The sequence below is a fragment of the Pleurodeles waltl genome, chromosome 6 (assembly GCF_031143425.1).
Source record: "Pleurodeles waltl isolate 20211129_DDA chromosome 6, aPleWal1.hap1.20221129, whole genome shotgun sequence".
NCBI classification, from domain to species: domain Eukaryota; kingdom Metazoa; phylum Chordata; class Amphibia; order Caudata; family Salamandridae; genus Pleurodeles; species Pleurodeles waltl.
The window spans coordinates 583,013,342-583,033,946 of NC_090445.1; the positions used below are offsets into that span (position 1 = coordinate 583,013,342).

The 20,605-nt window shown below is 42.8% G+C and overlaps 1 protein-coding gene across 7 annotated transcripts in view; it reads right to left on the reverse strand.

The window, feature by feature from the left end:
* Positions 1–20,605, reverse strand: part of SCUBE3 (signal peptide, CUB domain and EGF like domain containing 3) — a 993,478-nt gene that overhangs the window by 505,686 nt on the left and 467,187 nt on the right. For 5 of the 7 annotated variants that reach the window (XM_069238810.1, XM_069238808.1, XM_069238809.1 and 2 more), the window contains exon 5: positions 12,207–12,329. In XM_069238810.1, coding sequence (XP_069094911.1) covers positions 12,207–12,329 — 123 coding nt within the window. The remainder of the gene's footprint in view (positions 1–12,206; positions 12,330–20,605) is intronic. The other 2 variants (XM_069238811.1, XM_069238806.1) reach the window with 1 other exon arrangement.

The following is a 20,605-nucleotide window of genomic DNA, read 5'->3' on the forward strand; positions in this document are numbered from 1 at the left end:
TTTATGTCTTTTCTGTGAGTTTTGGCCAGGGGTGTTTTACTCACGGTTTTCGGCGTCTGTTCGGTTTCGGCCTCGTCCGAGTCCGAATCCGCGATGGAGAAGGTTTCTTCTTCCTCCAAGTGTTGGTGTCCTGCCGGCGCCGATGCCATTTGAAGTCTCCTTGCTCTCCGGTCTCTTAGCGTTTTCCTCGACCGAAATGCTCAACAGGCCTCGCAGGTATCCTCTTTGTGTTCGGGAGACAAACACAAATTACAGACCAGATGCTGATCTGTGTAAGGATACTTGTTGTGGCATTCGGGGCAGAAGCGGAATGGGGTCCGTTCCATTAGCCTTGAAGACGCACGAGGTCGGGCCGACCAGGCCCCGCTGGGGAATCGAAACCCCGAAGGGCCACCGGAGCTCTTCAAATTTCGGTGTCGATATGTTTTAACTAACCCGATACCGAACGCAAACAATACCATCGAATTTTCCGAGATTTAACTAGCTTTCCGAACCGAAACACGGAGCGAAGAGGAATACGTCCGAACCCAATGGCGGAAAGAAAACAATCTAAGATGGAGTCGACGCCCATGCGCAATGGAGCCGAAAGGGGAGGAGTCCCTCGATCTTGTGACTCGAAAAGACTTCTTCGAAGAAAAACACCTGGTAACACTCCGAGCCCAACACTAGATGGCGGGATGTGCATAGCATGTGTATCTGCAGCTACACATGCCATTGAACATATATATATATATAAATGTTATATAAAAATATAAAGTAAAAGAACTTGAATCCTGACATAGCTTCCATGAGATATGACAGAGCCCTCAAGGTTGGTGGTGTTGATTACCTCAATTCGCCAGCCATCTAAGGCCAGATGACTATTTCTACCCGCTATTCCAGGAACATCAACTACTCCTGAATGCCTGGACCGCCACCAGTTGCTATTGTTCCCCTTCAGTTTTTGCCAGATTCTCCTCAGTCCTGCACTTGTAGTCATGCCATTTTTTAAACATTTTTGAAAAGCCCTGCATACTGTTCTAAAGCACTGACTATGTCAACAGCTGCTCTCCACAAAGCAGCTTCTTTTGCTAGTGGGAGTTTTGAGGTGACAGACTGATGTTTTACTTGTTTTGTCAGCTAAGAAAGCAAAATCTCATTGTCTTCCTGGGTACATATTTAGGTTTTCTTTATCTTGTAGTCTCAGCAGTACCCCCTTCTTGTTGCTTGGAGACCTGGCTGGTAGCCTCTTACTGGCTTGCCATCTTGTAACATAGAACAATCCAGAAATTATGCATTGGATTCATCAGTTGTAACATATAGTGTGCACAAGGGACACTTTGTGACACAAAACCACACTTTGAACCTTACAAATATACTCCATTTCATGAAACGAGTTATGTTACAACACATTGAACTGTAGGAAGCTGGCCTAGTATTTGGTGTCCACCTATAGGTGTAATTAGTCCAGGCAACCCTTAGCGATAGTGCTAGAGGCTTCTAATAACCAAAGCTCTCCAAGGGTAGCTGTGGAGAGCAGCTAAGGCTTATCAGAGAGAGTGCAAAGCTATTGCAATAATCACAGAGTCAGTCAATGATTTACACACAAGAAAGAATCACACCAAGTGTTAGAAAAAATAGTGTATTATTTATTAACACACAAGCACTGATCTAACTTTGGTATATCTCCTAACAGAAGATATGTACACACAAAAAAATACTTAAAACAGGTATGTAAAAGCATCAAACAATGTGGGCCCCTATGGGAGGACCAAACCATATACTAAAAAAATGGGTTAATAAAGGCACAGCTAACCAAGACTAACACTCAAGGATCCTAAGGACTGGGGAAGTATTAGAACACCAGAGGTAAGTAGCATGTATTTCTAAGAGCCAGTGTGTAGAGGTGTTACCTAGTGTTGGGTGTCCAATAGGATAACATTGGGTAGTCGAGGTTAGAAAATGGTTGCAGATGAACCCTTCCCAGAGGACCAGAGGAAACCTGTTGGGACAAGGAAGGAACAAGAGTGCCCCCACTCAGGTGCACTCGGGTGAAGTTGTGTCGGAACCCCCTTGAAGTCAATGGGTAACTTGGATGTCCAGCTGCTACAGTGACCCCTGGACCAGGTCGGTGAAACCCAGGTGCCATCTCCAGACAAGGAGCACCTGTGAGGAGAGAGGACTGAGTCCACACCACCCAGAGTTGTCCAGGGTGTGCAGGAGGGCAATGCCCACTCTTCTTGTGAATGCTTATCTGTTGGATGATTGTCGTGAAGATGCAGCTGTGGCATCCATGCGATGCAGAGGGATCCCAGTCATCATCCACAAGCTGTCCTACTTCATTCGTCAAATGCAGAGGAGTCAGTGTCCAGCAGGACCACAAACAAGCCTTCGCAAATGCAAAAGGAGTGATGCGAAAGAGTTGCAGTAATGGGGACCAGCAAGGTCTGAGGGACTCAACCTCTACAGGTAAGTCAGGGTAGGCCTGCAGCAAAGAGGATCAAGCAGGAATCAAAGGAGAACCCAGGAGGACCCTCTGGCAGCAGGCACACGGAGTCACGAGGAGGCCTCAAGAGCACAAAGAAGATATACGCCCATGTTTCAGGGGTTGCAGGGAGGATATCGGTCTTGGATTTATGTGAGGCTTGAGGCCGGGGCTTCTTGGAGATAGGAGGTCTTCAGGCTGAAGATCCAATAAGCCTTTGTAACAACAACAGATGCATTGCATAGGGGTTTCGTCCAAGCAGCTCCAACGAGGACCACTGTCTTTCCAGTTGCAAAGAAGACAAGTCAGACCCCCAGAGAGCCACAAAACCACCACCTGGGTTGCAGAATTTTGAGTAGTCCGTGGGACAGCAGGATCCACAAACCGTTGTTGACGTAGAGGTGCCTGCGGTTTCAGGGGAATGACTCCTTCACTCCAAGGGAGATTCCTTCTGGATGTCCTTAGTGCAGGTAGAGTCCTTGTAACGGTTGCAGGGAAGTGACTCCTTCACTCCAAGAAAGATTCCTTCTGGATGTCCTTAGTGCATGCAGAGTCCTTGTGACTCTGGAGAATGCATGGCTAGAGAAGTTGCAGAGTTCTTGCAATACCCGGGGACAAAGTTGCAGTAGGAGCCTTCCTACCAGTTGCAATCTTGTCTTGAGTCTGGGTGAATTCCAGCAGCAAACTCCGGTGTCCAGGACGCGGAAGAAGTTGTAAAGGTGAATCTGGAGTCCCTCTATCAGAGGAGCCATTAAGGAACTCAAGACAGGGGTTGGACGGCCACCGCGGTGGCCTACCTATCGGGGGGTCAGGGACTCTACTCTACTGGATTGACCAGTCAGCTACTCCCAGGGGCCTCTGCTCATCCTGTTTCCATGATGGCAGAATCAAGTAGCCACCTAGCAGAGCTCTAGTCACCCCTCTAGGGGAGGAGCCAGATGAGGGGGTGCGGGATATCACTTCCCTGTCCTTTGTATGTTTCGCGCCAGAACGGGAGCCTGGGGGATCCTCCACTGGAGGAACCAGTTTTGCAAGGAGGGCACCAAATGTGCCCTTCAAAGCAATCTGGTGGTGCTCAGGAGCATCCTCACCCTAGCCCACAGACACCTACTTCTAAAGGAGAAGGGGGGGTCACACCTTCCATCTAAAGAAAACCCTTTGTTCTGCCTTATCCCACCCGAGCTAAGGTCAGCAGCAGGAGGGCAGTAAAGTTTCTGAGGTTGGCAGCAGCACTGGCTTGCACGCAGACCCTGCAAGGCTGAATAGGCAGACATGGGTTTCCCCACCAGGGAAAGGCTGGCGGAAGGGGTGCACTAGGGCACTCCTGGGGGGCCCTGCACTGCCCGTGCACTTGGCATGGGCAGTGCAGGGGCCCCTGTGCAGTGCGCCATCGCGCAGGTCACTGCCTGATTTTCGGCCAGTGATCTGGGCAACGGGTGCAGCTGCACCTGCCGCACAGAGGCATTGGCGGCGGCTCCATGTGGAGCTGCCGTCAATGTCCCGGCCAGGCATTCCTGTGGGCCGGCGGGCGGAAACAATGTTTCCGCCCGCCGGCCCACAGGAATGTTCATTACACGGCCGGCGAGGATCCAGAGGCGCTGGCGGTCAGTAGTTTGACCGCCAGCATGAACACAGTGGTTTCGACCGCCGTGTTCATAATGAGGGCCTTAGTACTGTGCACACTGCCCTTGAGCTGAAGGGCCCACCTTAGGGGTGACTTAGAGGGTCAAAGTGCAGTGACCGTGATATAAATGGAACCTTATATCTGGGGTGAAAGGTGCATGCAACATTTCATACAGGCTGCAATGGCAAGCCAGCCTGCAGACACAGTTTGCATGGGCTTCCATGGGTGTCACAATACATACTGCAGCCCACAGGGGATCACTGGTTTATCAATGCCCTGGGTAACTATGTACCCCATACCAGAGGCTTACAGGGGTACACCAGTATGCCAATTGTGGGGTGTAAGAAATACATACTAATCAAATTTAGGGGAGATAACACTGACACTGGGGTCCTGGTTAGCAGGATCCAGTGTACTACAGTCAAAACACACTGACACCAGGCAAAAAGTGGGGATAACCATGTCAGAAAGATCCTACTTTCCTACATGCATTGCTATGAATAGCTTTCCCCGCTGTATTCACTCAGTAAATATAGTATAGTCAATGTTAAAAAAAATGTATGCAACTCAGCACAACTTTTTTATGCAACACAGCACTGCGCGACTTTTAGTAAATGTGGCCCATGGTATCTGACTCTTTAAATAAGTAGTGTGACATATTTAACAGAGAGTATGGAAAAGAAAATAGTTAATTCGATGGGTGCCATGTTTAGTATCCAATGTTTGGGACAACAAAGGCTCTTGTGTGAAAGATGTTTGCTCAATAGCTGGTCGCAACATATTCACAAGTGGTTTTCACATTGTTACTGGCGCAAGTCTAGACAGCACTACAGTGACAGAAGGAAAAGACGGTGGAACCAGCTTAAGACCTACCTCCTACCCTGGAGACAGGTCTTGTATCTCCTACCCAGAAATCAAAGTGAATACTTTTCTTCACCTTGGGATACATTTGAACCTCTTGCTGTAGACCATATCCTAGCATTTCTGGCGAAAGCCAAACCAGTTTTCCCCATTGATGTTTGACCCCCTAGGATCTCAGCTACTCTTTCAGCAGTGCTAGCTCCCTCCATCCTATCAGTATTCAACCTTTCTCCAGAGTCAGCAAAAGTACCATCAGCTTGGAAGACTGATTTGGTCTTCCCCGTACTTAAAAAATCTAACACGGATCCCAAAAACCTGGCCAATTATTGTACTATATCCCTACTCTCATTGTTGGGGAAAATGCTCAAACGCTGTGTGAACAAACAGCTCATGACATTTTTGGAGGATCATGCGGTCCTTGATCCCTCTCAATCAGGATTTAGAGTGGACCACAACACAGAGACTGCACTGGTTGAGGTGTGGATGTGGATGCCCCTGCTATATTTGTACTGCTGGATCTCTCAGCAGCTTTTGACACCATATCTCATGAAATATTGATTAGTACACTGCATGATAACGGTGTCAGAGGTACTGTTCTTCAATGGTTGGCTGACTTTTTAGATGGCCAGACTCAAATAATCACCCTGGGTCATTCAAATCACGTCAGGTTTCCATCACCAAAGGAGTTCAGCAAGGCTCATTACTAAGCCCAATGCTGTTTAAGATCTATGTTGCCTCTTTGGCTCAGATTGTTAAAGCATCTGGTTTCAAAGTAATTTCTTACACTGACATTACCCAGTTGATCATTTCCCTGGGATAGGACATTGACGGTGCTATGCACAGATTTTGAGGTTGTATCAGGAATATTGCAACCTGGATGTCTAAGAACTGCCTTCAATTGAACAACGAGAATACTGAAGTCCTGCTGTTTGGTAAAGCCCAACATCTCTGGTCTCCTGACTGGTGGCCTCCTGAATTGGGGTCAGCCCCCTGTCCTAGTCAATCTGCAAAAAACCTAGGTAGCAAAACAAACCAGGAATTATTGATGAAAAGCCAATTAGCCGCTACAAGAGGAACATGCTTTGCTACCATGCAGCTTTTAAGGAAGGTTTTCCCCTGGCTTCCTTCCTTGGATAGGAAAATGTTGGTCCAGGCTTTGGTAATTAGTCATCTGGATTACTGCAACACCTTCCTTATGGCAGCAAGTGATACACTCCTGCCTAAACTGCACGTGGCGAAAAATATGGCTGCCCGTTTAGTTTGTAAAGTCGAGGCAGGCTCTCCTTCTACCCCCATCATCAGAGCCCTTCACTGGCTTCCAGTCAGAAAGCACATTGTATTCAAAAGATGGTGGTTTACCCACAAAGGTTTGTTGGGCAAATCTCCTTTGTATCGGAAAGACAAATGACATTATCACTGTCCTTCTCACAAACGAAGATCAGCAACAAGGTGATTCTGACCATTCCTCGAGATAGGGCGGGGCAGAGTGTTTTCCTATACTGTCCTGATGGCATGGAATCAGCTTTCATTATATCTTCACTGTTGCTCGGAGTTTCCTAAGTTTGAAAAAACTGCTTAAAACCTGGCTGTTTTAGTTATAAGATGAGAGTTATGTGTTGGCAGAGCACCAAGATACACCTGGGGTGTGATTTGTTGCACTTTACTATATGGGTATATCAAAGAGTACACAAATTCACCCATAACATTACTCTTCTTAAACTTGTCAACTCGCTAGCTTTAGAAGCTCTACACATGCTAATAATCACTATAGGGAAATCATGCAACTTTGTTTCATCAGGGCAAACTACACCACTCCCTGCATCACAGATTTCAGATATACAGACTACAAGGAGCCTGCCATTCAAGTCAAAGGTGGAAAATGATATCCATTGCATTTGCTACAGGAAATTCAAGAATTATGTGTGCCTAAACCGTTGTCAATTGTTTAGCTGAATGTGCAGTAAATTTCTAACATACTTCAGGACACATGTTAGAACAGGTCACATTTAGTGAACTTTTTCAATCGTTAATAGTTTAAAACGTGTTTTTTAAATCATGGAAAGAGCATAATTTTAGCATATGCTCCGAAACAGGACATACTGAAGGAGACCTTGCTCAAAACCGCCTGCATCAAAATTCGCCGAACCTGACATGCACCTGGAATCTTATTAGACCACATAAGCGCTTCAAAAGTGCTGGAGAATAATTCAATCATTAGCCCTGAATAATCACCAACTTTTGGCACAGCATCATGTACTATTTGGGGTGAGCCAAGGTTTGTGAATTGTACTATATAGTGTGATTCTTTTAATATGAACCTCTGCTGATGTCGTTTATTTGGTTTGAGACATTAGATGTTATTTCTACATGAGTAGAAGGTGTAAAAATGGATGCAAGCAATTTTGTGTTCATTTTTACATTTGGCTTTGTTGAAAGTTGAGCTACTAATGGGTTCAGTAAGATTTTGTGCCCCGATTTACCTTTGGACATATGCTAGTAGAAAAACAGAGCAAAAAGAGGGTGCAATGCTAGACACAATGCATTGTTTGAGTCTGGGATTCTCCATAAATGGCAAAAAAGTATGAAACCCTAAAACAAACACAGCACAAACTAAATTCGTGTAATTGAGATTTTGGTATCCTAATTGCACTCAATATTTTTTTTTAAGAGTAGTAAGCTAAACTCTTGTTGAAACGTTTTCCTTATACCCAAACCCAACCATACAATATGAACATAATAACATAACTATAAAGGCATCTTCAGTTAAACATCCCTATTTATACAACTCATGGCAGAACCGTTCCATCTGTCGGGTATTTCTTAAACTCTCTGAATTTTCATGTATAGTTTTTTGCGGCATATTCCTTTTATATAGTCAAACAGAATGCGCTGGATGCACTCAGGTTACACGCATTTTACATCTTTGCTCCTAAAGAGCTAAAACTCCTTGTCAGAAGTGACAGAGACCTGGCACCTGATCAGAGGAAATAGAACCACAATCTCCACGGATCTTGTTTTTTGCTAATCAAACTGCTGATGGGTAATCATATTCCACGCTTACTCAGGGAACATCCCCTCCTCTTCCTGATGACATTTAGTGAACGGCGCACAGTGCAATCAGGTCAAAAATATAAAGGAGCTGCCAGCTAAATCATACTGACTCGAGGTATGCTTTCTTGTTCCTAGCTGAATTGTACTAGGTAAAAAAATTACACTGTTTAACAATGAATACTAACTCCTAACCTCTCCCAAAACCATGTAGGACTCAATCACTGAAACAAACCCTGGTGTTTAAGCACCTCCCTACCCTGGTCTGGATTCCTTAAGGTACATCTTCCGACATCAGACCAGCAGTTGCAATCAGGGAACTTTTCCAAAAAGATGTCACAAAATCAAATTCCAACTACTTGCTCATTTTACATGGAATGTAATATAGTAAAAGGCATTCCAGACTTTAGAAGGTATATCAGTAGGATGCATAACGTTTTTCACCCTGTAGATCTCCTCTGGTGCATATATCAATGCCCTGAAACGTTACACAAAGGTGACATGAGGTTCATCAGGGCCTGTTGTAGATCCAGTCCCAGATTCTGCACCTGTAGAATACGCCCAGAGACCAGACTAGATTCAGAGAAATTTTCCATGCTCTCAAGCTAAGGTAAGTGACTGTGTGTGGTTCCGCTGTACCGCCGTACCACTCCAAAAGTGATGGAGAAGAGACAAATATAAGCTCTCCCTCTGTGCACTGACATCAGTTTCCTCAATCTTTCCCCTTCCACATCCTCACATGCAGGGCATCCTCCAAATTGTCAATCTGAATTTGCTGAATCCTAACTTGAAATTCTATTATGATGTTCACTGAAGTTAGACAGACGTGACTGTCAATCACAATGTGCTGAATCCTAACCTAAAGCCTTATCATTGATGTTCAGTGAGGAATCTGTGGCTAGAAAGAGTATCCATGAGAAAAAGAGTTACTGCAAGTAAGTAACATACTCTTCTGATGAATACTTCTAACTACAGATTCTCCACCTTTAGAATAGATACCATAGAATTATCTGCCAGAAAGCTGGCCAGTCTAAGGATTGGTCTCTGAGCGAAGATTCTTGTAGAACTAAGCTGGTTCAGCTTTCCTAGAGGAAACACTAGTGCCCAGTGGAGTAGACAATGTGAAGTCTCACCAGTGTTTAACAAATCTAAGCAGGGCACCCATCTACGAAGACACCCCTTGCTGCCTCACAATGGGACACCAATTGTAATCAACCAGCTGACATCTGCTCAGCCCATCTGCACTGGCATTCAGAGACCCAACCAGATGGTTGACTATCAGAAAGATATTCTGCTGGTCCAACCATGGCCAGAGATATAAGTCCTTATGTCCTACATGACCCAGGGCCCCTATTCGCCGTGCTTGCTGGACTATTAAATGGCAGTCATGTTGGCCAAGAGGAACTTAACAACCTCCCTTTGATGGATGGCAGGAAGGCCTTCAGGTCCAGATGGATCATCCTAAGCACCAAAAGGCTGATATGGAGATGACTCTAATCCAAAAACAAAAGGGCTCTGATCTCCCCCATCCCAGCAACGACACATCAGTCACAACAGTGAAGTCTGGATGGGAAAGGGGGATCAGCCTGCCGCAGGCAAGGAGAGCGTCTACCATATGCCGCGGGTAAGGTGAACTGCCACCATAGGAACTCCTAAGCCGTCCCCTGTGAGATCGGTACAGAATCAGAGAGACAGCTGTGATGCTGGGTCCACTGACCCCTGAGTTTCAATTGCAGGTCCTGCGTATGCCATCTGGATATCAGGGCTGAAGAATGCACAAGTTAAGGAGTCCAAAAAGCCTCAGAGACATCCTCACTGAGATCCAAGATTGGACCGAAAAGATAGAGATCATATCCTGAATGTCCTACATTCCCAGCGGTGGTGGAATGGCCTTAAATACCACCATGTCCAGGATAGCTCCATTGAAGGGAATCCTCTGTGTGGGGCTCGGGTAGGACTTCAGTTTATTGATAGTAAACCTCAAGCATGTCAGATATTTGTCTGTCGTCCAAAGATGGTCTGTGATCGACTGCTGAAGCCTACTTTGACCAGCTGGTCATCAAGGTACATGCATACATGTTCCCCCACCCTTCAAGTATAAGCTATGACCACCACCATCACTTTAATGAGCACCCGAGGGCTTGAGGGAAGGCAGAGGTGCAGCATGGCGAATTGGAATTGTTCCAACCCTACTGTAAACCACAGGTAAGCTTTATGGGACAGTTGAAAAAGAATTCAGATTGACCACCAGGCTTTCAGGAATAGAATGTTTAGAAAGGAAACTCAGGTTGCTGTGGGACTGTCCATACCACCTAGTCACAGGTCGACTAACCGGCTTAGCCTATGTCACCATCAAAGTGTCTGTAAGGACTTTCTTGAATACCAAGAGTGGTTAGGAGAAATGTGGTGTAGACTGGAGAATTCCAGTTAGTAAATTCACCTTTATCTCAATAGTATGCAATTACAAGTCTATGACTTCGGCTGCCCTAAGTACCTTCTACTACGAAAGAGGCACTTCCTTCCGTTGGTGGCCCTAGCAGTAAGTATAGTTCTGTATTAGGGGACCAGTTTAGCCCACTGGCATTTTGTAGGTCTAAATATAAGTCGTCATCAGTGTGATGTGGGGGGAGTTAATTATCAGCCTCCTTGAAAGCATCTTTATGATTAAGAACTTAAGCTATGTCATGTGTAGAATCAGAATCAGAACCAAAGAGAGCCTCAAGTATGTAATACTTCTGCTGAGTTAGAGGATTAGAATCTGGTTGCATAATGACTGGCTTCGCCTTTGCACTCTCCGAGCATGATGTAGGCCCAGAGCAGGTCAACGTCAGTTCAGGGTCAAAGACATGTATCAAACCAGGATCTGGGGCCTGTGCTACGGAGTACATGTCAGCATGCAAAAAACTATTGTGGACCTAGGGGCTGGTGAGGAGGTCTGAACCGGTGCCAGTATGGGGCTGATACCCAAGGGCTCAGTCGGCATACAGGGAGAACCATGGTCAGAAGCCGGAAAGCTCACCAGAGGGAGTCAAAAATGCTTAAAATATTTGTAGCATACCTGCCTTAGAGGCAGCTATGTGCTGATGGGTTGTGAAGGCTTCAAACACTTGGGTACCATGAAACCAGTTGCAGGACCAGATTAGATTCGTTGACATCTAGGGGCAACATCGGTAGCTTGATGCCCTGGTGCCTTCTCGCCAGACTTCAAATGGCAGGATTAAGTTAAGTCCTGCTTTGCTTTTTTGCACATTTTCAACTCTGGATTACCAAATGACTTTGACTGGGGAGTTGACTTTTCACTGTAATGACCTTGTGACCAAGACCTCGAGTAGCCCTGCAACTTGGAGTAGGAGCAGGTTTTGTGTTTTAATTGCAACATTCTCTTTTTTGTCAACGTAAAGCTTCACCATCTGTTCACAAACCGTATTTGGGTGTATTAGGGCACACTTATCACACAAATTTGAGTCATGAGCCCATACAAGGCACCATAAACCCACACTGGGTGGGCCCCTGACCAACATCTGCTTTCGCCATCCCAGCACAGCTTAAAAACGTGTTGTTTTTTTTGGTGGTGATATTTCTCATAGCACACTATTGTAAACAAATTTTCAATTCGTAGGATGGCTGACAAAGTTGAGAGCAGAGCTCCAGAGAAATGTTAAAGGGCATTGAATGAAAGGAACTAATGTCAATGCACAGGGGCGGTAAAGAGTCACCACTGAGCCACATGCACCACCTATTGGCACAGAGGAGCATTTATGGAAAAGTTCCCTTGGCTGGAGTGTGGGAGTATTCTACAGATAAGGAATTTGTAGTTAGAAGTATCCATCAGAAATTAACTTTATTACTAGGCCCATCACAGACCAAATCATAAGGCATATTACAGACTTCGAAGTAGTTGTATCACAGAACTTGCAGGCGTTTATCTGTGATTTGTGGAAAACTGAATCGGGCAAGTTCCATTGAGCTTGCCCGATTCAGACTATTAAACCTCTTTGCCACCAAGCTCGCTTGATGCTGACCATCAGGTTTCCTTGAAGTTTATCATACTTTTTACTAAGTTAGATCAACATTACCTATATCCACTTTACCTAACTAGATAACTGCCAAGTGTGTCTTGCTCCATATCCCCACCTCCCCATTTATCCTGCTCTCTATACTGTGGCCCTTGAAAAGGTCAAGAAGTGGAGTCAGTAGGCTTGCGCTCACGTTTGCAATCTCGCTGGTTCTTGGTGAGCTCAAAGCCAGGTCTGCACTCACAGGCGATGCCCTTCGGAGTCTCACGGCAGATGTGTGAGCAACCATGATTCTTGTTCATACAGTTCATTCCTTCTGGAAGAGAAAACAAGAAAACGGGTTACATGTACCAGATCCAGTAGGTAATATGCACAACCATATATAAATGTAATAGAGGAATACATTCAACACCACTTATTCCAGTATACCCTCAAATGGCCTCACATTTAGACACTATGTACATTGTTATTCTTAGGTTTTAATGCTAAATGTGCTTTATAATTATTACGTAACACAGAACTAGGGCACTGCTAAAAAGATACATGAGTGATTACTAAATTTATCTACATCAATACAAATTTAACTAATGTTTCATTTAAAGAGAAAATGTTTTGTAAGGTATTTGTGACTATAAACACAGAGATGGCTTTGGTCTTGAAGAAAGCCATTAAACATGCTGATATGCCTACTAAAGTAGGGTTGAAACATGTCAATCATATATACAGTGTTAAATTATTACCCTGTATTATAGTTTTAATCATCCACACTGGAGACACAAATAAAGCAGACTATCTACCAGTAACTAGTTTTAGTTGAGTATTTCCACATCCCTTATAGTTTCTTAGAAACTCTGCAAAATACACTTACTTGGGGTTAAAAAAATGCTCCCCTGTAATAAGGGTTGTAGCTCACATTGACTGCTTTCTGTCAGTGTGAGGAGGGATCTTATAAAGTAACATAACCCCAGATGGGTGGTGGAAGGCACTTGGCCTTTAAAGGACACACTTTAAGCAGGGTCAGATGTAACAAACTCTACTACAGAAAGTAAACAAGATGTCTAAAGTTATGTTTACATTCTTTCGCTCTCCTTGTCTCCTTTAAATTCTTAGATGAGAGGGTGCAAGGTCAAAGCTAGGACTACAAAAGGGGAAAGACAGCAGAATATTGAGTTCTCAATATTGTGGTACTATAATATCATGGCAAAACTATAATTCCCTAAATATCAATAAGGAAAGTCTATATAGGTAAGTACAGTATACTATATTTAACAGTAAATAACTCTATATATGTGTTCCTTGACAATGTATTCATACGTTCAGGGTATGTAGATATGAAGTTAAGAATACATCTATACGTATATGGATGCTAACCTCTCAATTTACTGATCATCAATATTGTTGGTATGGTATTATGGTAGTGCGATATTAAAAACTCATTATTCTGACAATCACAATTGGGCAGCCCATAGCTAGTTGTAGATCCTGTCATGACTACCACTAATTAACACCTATGTTGGTTACATCATCTCACTGCCCTATTACCCAAAGCCTTTTTGTCGGTGTATCATGAATAGGAATTCTGTTGTCATAAAGCTTTAAGCTCACATATGTATGTATGTATTAGTATTTGTATAGCACAAACCTCTAATGAAATCAAAAGAGTGCTGATCATGGGGCAAGGCTCCAGAAAGATACAATCACTAGGGGAAGTTCAAGGGTAGACTGTCAAGTCAAGTGTAGTGCTCTGTGAAGAAGTGTGTCTTCAGCTTTTTTCTGCATTGTAGAAGAGTTGGCACTGATCAGATGTCAATAGTGATGAAGTTCCATACCTTGGGAGCATGAACGGAGCAAGCACAACTACAACACTAAGACAGTCACCAGACAAGTGGTTGATAATGCCCTTAGAGGTTGGAGGATGGCAATGGCAATCAAGTTAAATCTCAGTGTCACCAACACTCTGGATCATCAACTATTCATCTCAAACGTATCCACTCCTATGGGTAAAAATGTGAATCTTTTAAATTCTATTCTATTCTTTATGGGGTCGTATTAGGCAGTGTACAACATAGCTACAGTGCCTCCTGGCACTGTGGGTTACATTCTCATACAGTTAGCCAACACCCACAGAAAAATATGATTAACATAGGCACGTTTTTAATTGCTTTCTGTACTTTAAAAGATTTGACATATGCCGCATTTCAAAAGGGAAAGAGTTCCAAACTCTGGCTTCTTAGCTGCTGAAGGGTGAGATTCCAATTTTCACCTCCCTAAAAGTTGGAATCTCAAACAGAGCTTTTTTTAAGGTTTCTTAGCTAGAATATGTGGTTAATTGAGATAGAAAATATAGTGCATCATCACTGCGATCTTGAAGGTCAGTGCAAGCCGCAAAGATGGTAAAAATAGTTTTTTAACACTGTTGCAATGTGAGGTTTAAAGGAAACATTTGCATTGTTAACAGTGCAAGGATCGAGAAATTGCCCCATAGAGACAGGCCAAATATTACAGTCCCAATGCACAATAGAACTTTTAATGGTAAGGTTTTCTACAGTGGAAGGAATGAGTTTTGAACAGCTCACGTCCATCTGGCTGCGATCCATATCCAGATCTACAGCAAGAACATCCAGTAGGAATTCCAGCGCTACTCTTTAACAGCACTGGTTATTAATTTCCCACAGTGCAGGTGTGGACGAAGTAACAGCACATGTACTTTCAAAATCGATGACATCTTAAGGGTAAGGGTCGCAGACCCTTACCCTTAGATTTTCAACACAGTCCTATTTGGTGCCAAAGGGCCACGAAAAGTATAAATAGTGAGAACTACTGACTACTTTGCGGTCCTACTACTGCATCCCGGGCTTCAGAGACAATGGTAGCAAAGGCAGTGCCAGAAGCATTAAAGGGTAGCCAGCAGTAGCAGCCGCTATTACTAACTGGCATCTTTGTGCAAACTATGTGCAAAATCTAGGGAAACATCAGAACCTAAAATACTGAAGACCTGTCACTGGACACAGGGCATTTGTAATCTGCAAGGTCTTTAGAAAATCAAGAGAGCTCAGCAAGTTTCAGAGCTCCAAAAAATACTTGAGGTACTGGAATGTCACTGAGACTCGTGAAGAAACAGAAACAGATGCACTGAGTTAAAATGGTTTGGAATTAGCAACTAAATAGAAGTAGAGACAGCATATAATAGGGCAGAGGTCGTGGACAATGTCACTGAGACTTGTGAAGAAACAGATGCAGTGAGTTGAAATGGTTTAGAATTAGCAACTAAATAGAAGTAGAGACAGCACATAGTAGGGCAGAGGTCGTGGACTTCAGGTAAGAATAATTTGAACAAATACGGGGATCATATCAAGAAAAGTTGGGTATGATGGGAAGACAGCGGATGATATTGACATGAAAAAAAGTTAAGGCAGCCATTGTACCAAAAGTAACACATTTGTTATTTAAATTCCATAACACACATTCTGCTATTCACAACAGGTAGCAAAATGGTGAGTAGAAAATGTATGTTTGACAAACCTAGTTCTTTATCAAAGCATTTCTATGTTTTGTTGTGTTATGTTTTTGTATGGGAATTACAATTTTATTTTCTGTCTAAAAAAGAAAAGTACTTTGTGTGATTCTGAGGGTGAAAGATAAAATATATAAATGGAAAGACCAGAAAAATGTTAACCGAATTAATTATGTGCTGAGTATTTATATCACAAAGTGATACATCAACTAAAAGAACATACAAAGCAATCCAAAGCAGTGCAGTCCAGATTTCAATGGGGACATCCATCACCCATCATTACTGGCTGCACCTCCTTCCTCCCAATCCACTGAGACCCCAAAACATTAGTAACCTTCCTCTTCCCCTCTAACTACAAGGATAACATAATTCAACAGAAAAACTAAGGTAATGCCTTCAGTGACTAGATCAATGAAATACATGCCATTATTAGCAAGTTGAATGCATTACTCTGATGTTCCCCACAGGTGGCAATACTGTACAATTGCTTAGCGAGGGATGAATAATTGACAGATATTGGCCACAAATCTGGCATGACACAGTGCCAATATTTCTGGGAAAAGAGAAGCAAATGAGTCAAACCAGTAAGTAACCACCAGGACCACCAACCTTGATACCATGTCAGTACCTTGTCTTTTTATCCTGCATGCGTGTTGATTATGGGCCCTACTGTCTGGAAATCTAGATCTTAAATGTCCTGAAGTAGGCATCCATCACAGGTAGTTCATTCCCCAGGAGAGAAAAGAAAGTTCTAGATTGTGCAACCGACTGTCTGGCAAACCGGTAATAATTTGCCCAAATAGGCCCCTAAGACTGACCCTCATTTTAGTCAAAGATGAGGTGCCTCAGAGATCTATACTTACCTCCCTAATACTGAAAATGTGTATATCAGTATATGTGTATATCAGACCCCAGCAAGCCCTGAGATTCAACCAAGGCATCCACCAACATGTATATGTTCCCACTAACCCACTCTACATATTATTACCGGCTGGTGATATCATTCAAATTAGTATCTGCATCCCCCATGCCCTACTATCATAGTATATAGTGGACTGTGGCATACCAACTTGATTCCTCGCAATACATCATCACGAGACGATCGCAACTTTGATTTGCAAGAAACACACATAACCTAGAGATGTCACAAACCTGAGATGACCTTGATAGCTATAGTAGTTGTGCACTATAAACACTGTCGCTCCTTTGGATGATGTTTTACATGCTACAGTAAATGGATTAAAGACATACACAACTACGATCACATAGTTCCGACATTTGTCAACCTCCACCAGCTTCCAATATAGACCTCCATCATATTTAAATCTTGCTAAATGTTTAAGCTAGTGTCCAGGAAGTCCACTTACCTTGACCACAAGCTGTGCTTACCTTGACCACAAGCTATCAATGCCCGGCATATCCAGAATTACATGGAGTCAAACATCACTAGTGGGAAACCTAGAATTGAAAGGCACCAAAGCAGGACTTCCTGTTCTGTGCCCACAAATTGTGGAATGACATCCCCTTTTAAATTAGCTTCCTTTAACTTCAGTCATGAAGGATCTGAAAAGACTTCAATAAATTCCTCAACATAGAATGAAACAAGAATCTGATCACCAGGGTCATCAAGTAACCCATGTGGCTTCTCTGTTTATCACCAGCATTGGCTACATTCGATTAAAGGCAGAGATAGATTGAATGCAGCAGAAAAAGGGCACCATGTGGCAACCTGAATACAAATCTGCTCTTTCTTATCTGACCGCAGATAATGTGTGAAGAAGGTAGTCATGTGAAACAGTTCCCTACCATAAAATGCTGTGGTTTCTGGAATACTGTGAATTGATTCCTGCTCCACTGCAGTTTGAACATCTACGTTGAGCCACTCATTGATCTGGCAAGATATTGTGGGATTACCTTTTATCATTATACAAACTCACAAGTATAATCAACCTGTCTTGCAATTCAAGACTGGGTGGCAGTGAATTTTCAGTGCCTCAAACAAAACTGTTGTTATGTTAAGCATAAACTTTGTTCTTATTGAGAAGATGTAATAATACATGCATGCTCGTCTACATCCTATGGCTGGAAAATTGCTGGTACTTCTTTTCTGAACTGCAACCCTTCACATCCTCCTTGCTTTTTCACCTCCTCTCCCCAAAATCATCTGCACCGAAACTTGTTTAAACCTGTGTGTGTAAAGCAGAGGTTGTCTGCTGTCAATGCTGATATCATTTTTACCGCTATTCCGTTTCTAACTTGTGGTAGTTTTTTGGGGGATATGTGGGGCCATGCAGAGAACTCTTTAGGTATCTGGAAAAGGTAAGCCTAGTGATTCCACTTTGGACTTCAAATTGTAGCAATAAAAGGATACTTTATTAAGACACAGATGACTCCAGTTGGTGTTCCCTCTACCAGCCAGCATACAACTGCCCTGAGAGAACCCTTCACAGCCATAATACATAAGATCATTAGAACCCGAACACCCGATATTATTCTAAACTTTAAAGGTACGTATCTATTTATTGTCCAAAATTCAATATGCAAATACAACACATCTTCCTTTTAACGGAATAATTTGTTTAAAAAGAATTACATACTACACTCATGGTCCGCAAACATAATCACTTAGGTACGTAGGTGGTACTCTATTCCTAAGCAACCTATATTCTCAATCACTCTGTTCACTACTCATGTCCCCTTCACCATTCCTCACTCTCTCTCTAGAATTATGAACTCTTCTTAAAATATCACCATCCTCCATCATCAAGATGACACTTCAACCTTCTTCATTGTTCATCTTACCATCATTCCCTTTATCATATAAGGCCACTCTCCTTAAATTCCATTGCTCTCCATTTTCCGAAACAACAAAACCATCATGTACTTCTTTTATTTTATAAGGATCCTGAAATTTGGTTAAACCACCCTCAACACGTCTAGGTTTCACCTTCACTAAATCTCCCATTTATAATTTCATGCCACTTTTGATTCCAAACCTATTCTCACACTAATCTTATCTTTAGTTTTAGTTTAATAACATACTTATCCAGGCTGGTTAAATTTTGTTATTCGCTTTGCGTCCCCTCGTCACATAAAATGGGATTTTATTTCTAACTCCATCTTCCGTGGTACGATATGCCCATACAAGACCACCCACCATTTTTCCTACATCACTTCTCTTTTCCACAGCCATTTGTATCACCTCTTTTACCATATGATTTGCTCTGTCTACTATCCCATTGGCCTAGGTATTTAAGAGGATGTGTGAGACCACAATGACTCAAATACTTTGTCATCTCTTCTGATGTCAAATGAGTCCTATAATCCGTGATTAGTTTGATTGGGTAACCTTCCTCCCTAAATATTTCTTCTAACATCTTAATTGTATTCCTCGTTGTGATGTCTCGCATACATTTTACTACCAGCCATTTAGAAAACACATCCACCATGACCAGTGCAAATCTCAGTTTTACCTCTACTCCACTCATTGGTCCAATGAAATCCATGCACACTGTATGCCATGGTAATCCTGGATCTTTAATTTGACCCATGACGGACTGTGTGCCTATTTTCAACCTTTTCTCTCCCTCCTTACAATGGACGCATTGCTCTACCCACTCAGCAACATTCTATTCCATGCCTGGCCCCCAAAAGTTTTCTTGTAATCATTTCTTTGTTAAAGTTTACCCCCAAATGGCCATTTTAAAAAGTTTAAATCTTAAACCCTCTTGGGGTACAAATTTGTCAACCCTAGAAATTAGTTTGCCATTGCATACAGAAAATCTATCTATTATCTTAACATATGGTCTTACAGCCGGAGACACTGCACTTTCATGCTTACTGCCCTTCACAATTTCATCTATTACCTGATGTAACACTTCAGCTTTATCTATGCTTTCAAACCGCTTTTCTTTCCCTGTTGCCCTGGGCTTCTTTCCACTGCATCATATACACTTGCCACGGCCCCTTCTTTATCAATAGTTTCAACTTCTATTTGGTCTACCTCTTGCCAAAGCAAAGGCAATCTAGACAACCCATTATCTTGGCCATTTCTCCAGCATGGTATGTATTTTATTCTGTATTGAAAATCTTGTAAACGGGGTGCTAACCAAGCTAATCTTGCAGACCCTTTACCAGCTCCTCAAGGCGACAGAATCTTTATTAATGGTTTATGATCTGCACATAGGATCATAGAAAATCACCACAAATACATCCTCAAATATTTTGACGCCCAGAGTAGAGCTAATGTCTCCCTCTCTATGACTGAGTAATTCCTCTCAGTGTCATTTAAGGAGCGGGATGCGAAAGCTACAGTTTTTTCTCCATCTTTGTACAATTGGAACAATACAGCACCTAAGCCTACAGCACTTGCATCAACTGTCAATACTGACATTAGTTTCGTATCAAACGGTGTTAATGCTTTGACCGCACATATGTCACTCTTTATATTATCACAGGACATTAGTTGATTTTCAGTCCATTTGAACACACATCCCTTTCTCAATTTTTTAATCTGCTCAGTGTTTTTCTGCAAAATCTTTTACAAATTTTGCATAGTATTCAATGAGCCCAAGAAAGGACCTCAACTGGTCTTTGTCAGTTGGGACGGGCGCCTTCCTTATAGCTTCCACTACATCCCTTTTTGGTTTAACTTCTGAGGCTGACAATATATAACCCAAGTATTCAACCTCCTTCACACAGAATTTACACTTCTCTTTTTTAAGTGTTAGTCAAGCTTCAGCAATTCTATCCAAAACTTGTTTAAGTACCATGTAATGGCTTTCAATCATTTCCCCAAAAACTAATACATCATCCTGGAAATAAACCACACCATTAATTTCCTTTAAGATTTGTCCCATCATTCTTTGAAAAACACTGGCTGCCGATGATAGACCAAATGGCACCCTGTTAAATTGGAATATACCTTCAGGTGTGATTAATGCAGTGAGGTGTTTGGAATCATGATGGAGCTTAATCCGATGGTATCCATTTCTCTGGAAAAAAACTTACCTCCTCTCATTAATATCACTAGTTCATAAATGTTCAGAAGGGGATAATTATCCACCACAATGTTTCGA